The 7,449-nt window shown below is 41.1% G+C and overlaps 1 protein-coding gene across 8 annotated transcripts in view; it reads left to right on the top strand.

Annotated features, from left to right (window-relative positions):
- Card6 (caspase recruitment domain family member 6) overlaps window positions 1-7,449 on the top strand; it is a 19,697-nt gene that overhangs the window by 7,577 nt on the left and 4,671 nt on the right. For 4 of the 8 annotated variants that reach the window (XM_031360195.1, XM_031360196.1, XM_031360192.1 and 1 more), the window contains exons 2-3: window positions 234-522; window positions 3,555-4,094. In XM_031360195.1, the coding sequence (XP_031216055.1) occupies window positions 240-522; window positions 3,555-4,094 (823 nt within the window). In that variant the 5' untranslated portion in view covers window positions 234-239. Of the gene's footprint in view, window positions 1-118; window positions 138-187; window positions 523-3,554; window positions 4,095-7,449 lie in introns of those variants that run through there. The other 4 variants (XM_031360194.1, XM_031360191.1, XM_031360198.1 and 1 more) reach the window with 3 other exon arrangements.

Genomic DNA, 7,449 nt, shown 5'->3' with positions numbered 1-7,449 from the left:
GGGGCGGGGACAGAGACAGAGAGACAGACACACACAGAGAAAGAGACAGAGAGGGAGGCGTCAAAGGATAAACAGGAAACCACAGTGCTCTGGGTTGACTTCCTGTGTTTGTTCCTCTCTGTCCTCTCCAACAGCAGGTATTTTTATCTTTGCTAAGTAGAATTCCTGTCTTTCTTTGTTAACATAGATTTCTTTACCTGCCAGAATGACTTGATCCGTTTCCTGGTTTGTAGGAAGCAATGGCTACAGAGGGTGCTTCCTCAGAAATCATAGAAAAACAACGAACAAAGTTGCTCAAGGTCCTCCAACAAGATCCCGACTCTATCTTGGACACGTTAACCTCTCGGAGACTGATTTCTGAGGAGGAGTATGAGACTCTAGAGGAAATCACAGATCCCCTGAAGAGAAGTCGGAAGCTGTTAATTTTGATACAGAAGAAAGGAGAGGACAGCTGCTGCTGTTTCCTCAAGTGTTTGTCTAACGCCTTTCCAGAGTCAGCTTCCACCTTGGGCTTAAAGCACGGTAAGTTGAATTTTTAAAATTGGAAGCAAAGGGGGAGGAATCACATTTTCTAGAAGAGAAGAATTATTGTTTCAGGCTGTTTGGATTTGACTTCCTGAGACGATTTTTACTGAAATGTGAAACAGAAAGTGTGTAGTTTCTAAAGCAGGGGACAGTGGATCTCACTGATTCAGGAGCCTGGTAATGGCTGATCACACTGTCCCAGCTGGTTTTGAGCTATACCATCCCATGCCTGTGGCTTTGGCAGGGATTGGAAAAGAGCACATTGTTGATAATGGCACCATCTAGGGCTTTCCTGTTTGTATGAATAAATTTGGAGATGTTGACATCCCCAGAGACCTTTGGATAGTTACTCTGAAGGTACAGGGAAAACCATTTTAAATGAACCAGTAGGAAGATCAGTAGCTTTCTGTTGTCTGTGATAAGAACAGTAGTTTCTACATTTGATTAATAATAAAGGTTTTAGGTCTTGAAATTGATACTTTATAAAATATGACTATTTTTCTTAAAAAAATATGTTTATATGCTGGGCAGTGGTGGCACACGCCTTTAATCCCAGCACTTGGGAGACAGAGGCAGGCAGATTTCTGAGTTTGAGGCCAGCCTGGTCTACAGAGGGAGTTTCAGGACAGCTAGGGCTATACAAAGAAACCCTGTCTTGAAAAAGACAAACAAAAAACAACAATAACAACAACAAAAAATCTGTTTATTCTAAAAATGTGTCCATTCCCAAACTTTATACACTGCTGTGAACATCTAAACAGTTAGAATGACCATGAACCCATGGAACTTCAGAGTTTTAGTCTTCAACCTTTTGACTTTTAATTACATTTTTATTTACTTATCCCCATAAAAAGAGGAGGAAGAAATAATGATAGAGTACAAACTAGGGGAGAAATAGTTTTTTAAACTATAATATATATTGACTATACTTTTCCCTACCCTAATCCCTCTCAAAAAAATTGTATGAAAAAAATTTTAAATAAAAAATAGCTTTATATCTTCTTTCATGACTAATGCCCTTTTACCTGTATTCTGTCCTTCTTTGTCACCTATTATTATCTTTTGATTGGTCTCCATTTTAAATTTCATATGTGGAACCTTTATTTCTATATATGCATATTAAATATGACAAGAAAGTAGGAAAGAGCATCTTTTGGGAATAGATGGACTAGTTGCAGGAGAGAGGGAAGTGTGTGTGTGTGTGTGTGTGTGTGTGTGAGAGAGAGAGAGAGAGAGAGAGAGAGAGAGAGAGAGAGAGAGAGAGAGAGAAAGAAAGAGAGAAAAAGAGAAAGAAAGAAACAGTGACAGACAGACAGAGACAAATAGAGACAGAAACAGAGAGAATGCCACAATGAATTGTATTCAATTCAGTTGATTCAATTGATTAGTAAGAACTAATAAAAATTTATAGCATCTTAAAAAAAAAAATGACATGTTGGGCTGGAGAGATGGCTCAGCAGTTAAGAGCACTGACTGTTCTTCCAGAGGTACTGAGTTCAATTCTCAGCAACCACATGGTGGCTAACAACCACCTGGAATGGGATCTGATGCCCTCTTGTGGTGTGTCTGAAGACAGCTACAGTGTACTCACATAAAATTAAAAAAAAAAATTTTTTTTAAATCTTAAAAAAGTATTAAAAAAATGACATGTTACAGCCGGGCGGTGGTGGTGCATGCCTTTAATCCCAGCACTTGGGAGGTAGAGACAGGTGGATTTCTGAGTTCAAGGCCAGCCTGGTCTGCAGAGTGAGTTCTAGGACGGCCAGGACTACATGGAGAAACCCTGTCTCGAAAAACCAAAAAAAAAAAAAAAAAAAAAAAAAAAAGACATGTTACAAAAGATTAACTCATGACATGGGGGAGGGACCACTCTTCTACTGTATTATTTAGCAATTCGGGAAATGATCACTAGAGGGAGTTATAGCTCTTTTTTTTTTTAAAAAAAAGTAATCTAAAAGATGGCCCAAGATGATTTTAAGGAATGATAGAAAGGTAGGGCCTTAGATTGAATCGGTGTGCTCATGATCCTTAATGTAGGACAGGTCTTGTTCATCAGTGTGCTCATGATCCTTAATGTAGGACAGGTCTTGTTCATCAGTGTGCTCATGATCCTTAATGTAGGACAGGTCTTGTTCTAGTTTCCTTTCCAGTCTCTGTATTCTGACACACACACAGTATTTGTGGGTTTATTTTTAGTTTATAATTATAGATTGTATTCATCACTGTGGGAGAAGTCACAGAGGCAGAGGCTTGAGACCGCTCCTCACATCATTACTGCAGTCAAGAGCAGAGACAAGATGCATACGCACTTGCCTGCTTGCTTGTGCTCAGCTTGGTTTCTGTACCTTACGCAGTTCAGATTCCCTGCCTAGGGATTACTACCACCCACAGTGGCTAGGTGGGTCTTCCCACAACAGTTAATTTGAAGCAATGCCTTGCACAGTGGCCAACTCAATGCAGAAAACTCCTCACCTGAGAGTCTCTTCCCTTGTGATTCTAAGTTGTGCTGATAGTTAAAACTAACCTTCACAGGCCTCATAATCCTAGAAAAATAGCTTTTACTATATCTAGAATAAAGTAATTGTCTCACTCATTAGGAATTACTGGGATCAGATTTCCTTAGCAATGGCCCAAAGAAATCTGACTGTGGGCTGCATCAAGTGTATAATTAAATACTGTTCATAACAAAAACATTTCTTCTTGCTTATTTACCATATGAAGTGATTTGTTACTGCTGATGAAATGTAGTAGGCATTAGATCGATCATCTAGTCAAACAATGGCTACATTCTTATAGGGTCCACTAGTGGGGAGGACTGAGACATGAATATATTTGAGCTCAAGAGTTTGGGCCAGCCCAGTCAACACAGACAACAGCTTTTGTCCAGAAAAAAGGGGAAGAAAAGGAAATAAAACGAAAGGGTGATGCTTTCGTTTTATCAACTTATGCTTTGAAGATGAGAGACATCAGGTAATTTCAAATTGTTACGTTGGAAAGGCAGAAGCAATAATGAAATGCTTTCTTTTCAGAAGTTCCAGGGCAGGGGACTGAAGAGACTGTGGGGGTGAGCAGGGATTCCGAAGATCCCTTTTCTCTTGGGACGACTACTGCAGAGAATGCTGAGATAGCAGAGCTCTCAAAAGAGAAAGAACGTCTCAATCTGGGAGCTCCAGAGTTCTTCACCTACAAGGAAAATAGTCACAGGGAACCAGCATTGTCCCCCTGGGAGAAGGATGAAGGGCATGGTACACCGCAAGTCACGGCTCTACATTCAGTCGAAAGAGCTGAGTATGAGGTTCCAGCAAGCATTACCTTCTTAAGCCATGGGCAGAGATACGAGGAGCCAGATGATTCGCTGTACTTAGAAGAAGGGGAACATCAACAGTACCTTGGGTTCCCTGAAGATGTCGAAACTGTTTTGGAGGAAGGGGCCGACGATGACCCACAGGGGTTTATATATGATAATGAAGAGGAATGTGAGAATGAAGAATTCATGGCGTTCTCCAGTGAAGAGAGTAGCTGTTTAGAGACCGACTTCTCATTGGAAGAGGAGGAGAAAAAGGCTGAAGGTATGGAGACAATGTGTATCAACTTATCAATGGACTAAGAAGGTGCCATGACATAGTGGACAGGGGACATGATAGGGCAAATCAACTAATCTGCAACCTAGCGTTTCTCTAACGTTGACTTTCTCCAGGTGAAGGTATTGAATGAAGGAGTTCTCAGGTCTGGGGAAATGGGAGAGAGTACAGTGGATAGATTCAGTATCTGAGGGAAACAGATTTAAGGACCTCTTCCCGTTGCCAAAATCTGTGGATACTCCAACCCCTTATTTAAAATGGCACAGTGCACTAGACATGGTGGCTAATGCCTGAAATCCTAGCACTCAGAGTCTGGGGCAAGAGGATCACTGGAAATTTGAGCCTAATCTGAGGCACAGGCTTAGTTCCAGGCTAGTCAGGGCTAAGACTGAAAACCTGTCTCAAAAAAATAGAAAGAAAGAGAGAGAAAGAGACCTGATACTTGAATGCAACCTCTGCATATTTTTTATATATATTACTATGTTTTAACTTTAACTGATATATAGTAATTACATGTATCTATGGAGTACAAATGTAACTTTTCAATAAATATGAACAGTTGAGGGTAATTGGTGTGTCTCTTGCCCCAAACATGACTTGTTTGGGAACACTGAGAAGCCTCCCACTGGGTATAGGGTACATATAGGTAATGCCAGCTCTCTGGAGTCCGGGAAAGGAAGACTGGGAGTTCGATGTCAGCCTGGACTAATGAAGTCCATCTCAAAGCCAACACAAAATAAAATAGCTCTCTATACTAGCTGATCTAGAAAAAATAATTGTTTCCAACCAAAGATGTCTTACTGTGATACAAAATATTAGAAGTTACTCTTCTTTTTTATATGCATACCCAGCTTTCAAATTACATCATTCATTCATTTATTTGTATGTGTGTGTTGGGGGGAGGGTGGGAGTCTGGAGGTTAGATGACAGTTCTCAGCAGTTGTTTTTCTCCTTTCTCCCAGTGAGTCCCAGGGATCCAACTCAGGTCATCAGGCTGGGCAGAAAATGCCTTTACTTACAGGGCTGTCTCCCTGGCCTACAAGTTATTCTTAACTATTGCACTCCAATACCCATTAACCATTTTCTCTCCGTCCTCCCCTCCTTCCTCCAAACTCCTAGAATACTCACAATAACAAAATACAGACTCTATGTAAGTAGTTATTTTTCAGGGAAATATTTATATTTCCCTGAAAAAAGTCAGTCAACGTTTTTCGGAATAAACATATTTTCCCAAATATTTTTGATCTGCAGCTTCTTGAATTGCAGATCCCTAATCTTGTGTATGGAAGCTAAAGTAAAGCTTTAGTAGAAGCAGAAGCAAACACGGATTATCAGCTTATTGATTTCTGTAGTCACTTCTTTTCATGCAGTAGAGGGTACCTTACTCATTTACTTCTATTTTTTTTTAAAGATTTATGTATTTATTTTATGTATGAGTACACCATTGCTCTCTTCAGACACACCAGAAGAGGGCATCAGATCCCATTACAGATGGTTGTGAGCCACTGTCTTAGTCAGCATTTCTATTCCTGCACAAACATCATAATGACCAAGAAGCAAGTTGGGGAGGAAAGGGTTTATTCAGCTTACTTCCATATTGCTGTTTATCACCAAGGAAGTCAGGACTGGAACTCAAGCAGGCCAGGAAGCAGGAGCTGATGCAGAGGCCATGGAGGGATGTTCCTTACTGGCTTGCTTCCCATGGCTTGCTCAGCCTGCTCTCTTATAGAACCCAAGACCTCCAGCCCAGGGATGGCACCACCCACAAGGGGCCCTTGATCACTAATTGAGAAAATGCCCCACAGCTGGATCTCATGGAGGCACTTCCCCAACTGAAACTCCCTTCTGTGATAACTCCAGCCTGTGTCAAGTTGACACACAAAACCAGCCAGTACAGCCACCATGTGGTTGCTGGCAGTTGAACTCAGGACCTCTGGAAGAGCAGTTGGTGCTCTTAACTGATGAGCCATCTCTCTAGCCCATTTTTTTCCTGTTTTTAATTAGTCTGTTCATTGACAATTTCATTTATGTGTATATGATTATATATTCTGGCTGCATTTATCACCTTCTATTATTATATACCCCCAAGCTCCTCCTATACCCAGCAAGTCTCCCACCCACTATCAGGTCCTCTTGTTTTGTGACTCATTGAGTTGTCCAGGGCCACCTTTAGGGCATCACTGTGCATTAAACACTTGAACATGGGGAGTACCAAAGACTCACCTCCTAGCAGCCATCAACTGCCAATAGCTTCCTGCAACTACCCCTGACAATGCCAACAGGCACGTTTCTGTGCAGATGGCTCTGAGTTCATAAGCACAACAACCATCCCATGCATAGCAGACAGTGTTCTCAAGGCCGCTGTCTCCATCTATCCCTTCTTCAATGATGTTCTCTGTGCATTGATTGGAAAACATTGAAGCGATGTTCTTTTAAGAGCTTAGCACTTACTAGTCACATATTTTCAAAGCCTGGGCCAGCTATGAGACGCTGTATTAAGTAGTTGCTACAAAAGGAGGCTTTTCTGACCAAGGCCAATGGTAACACTGTGGGTATAAACCTACATCAGGAGGCAGTTTGACAGCATGTTCATTTAGCACATCAGAATACTGTGTTCTCCTCAGCTATGAGCTTTTGACCAGGTCCATAGTTCTAGCCATAAACCCCTTCCTATGCAGTGGGCTTCAGATCCAGAGACAGAGTCCCCGGATGTCCAGGATAGCCTTGAAGTTATCATGAACCTGAGGATTACTTTGAGCTTTGGATCCTCTGGCCTTCACCTCTGAAGTTCTAGGATTACAGGCATGATCCACTGTACATGGTTTTATTTCATGCTAGTGATGAAAACTGTGTGCATGCCAGATAAGCATCCTATCTCCCAGTCTACTTCTCCAGCCAGTAGCCATTCTGACATTACCTTCTGTTGCAACTTAAGGCACCTTGGTAATTTCAGCGGCTTCATAACCAGAAAGAAATTGGGTTTTGGGTTTTGCAGTTTTTAGTTTTAACCATGGAAGTGGAGATCGTCAGTAGAGGAACTTAAAGTTAGGGTCTCAGGATGTCTGGATCTGGTCCATAGATCATTATTCTGACAGAGACACCTATGTGTACAAACTGTTTTTTTTTTTTTTTTTTTGAGTACTGAAAGTATAGATTTGTTAAAAATGAAAGTAGAGTAGGCAAGATGACTTGGAGTGAACCAACTTTTTTTTATTAGATTATTTTCTTTATTTACATTTCAAATGACATCTCCTCTCCCTGTTTCCCCTCTGCAAACAACAACAACAACAACAACCAAACAAACAAAAAACCCTTCCCCCCCCATGAACCAACCTTTTTTTTT

The sequence above is a fragment of the Mastomys coucha genome, unplaced genomic scaffold (assembly GCF_008632895.1).
Source record: "Mastomys coucha isolate ucsf_1 unplaced genomic scaffold, UCSF_Mcou_1 pScaffold8, whole genome shotgun sequence".
Taxonomy (NCBI): Eukaryota; Metazoa; Chordata; class Mammalia; order Rodentia; family Muridae; genus Mastomys; species Mastomys coucha.
The sequence above is the reverse complement of the archived record's forward strand: the minus strand, read 5'-3'. Positions and strand labels throughout refer to the sequence as shown.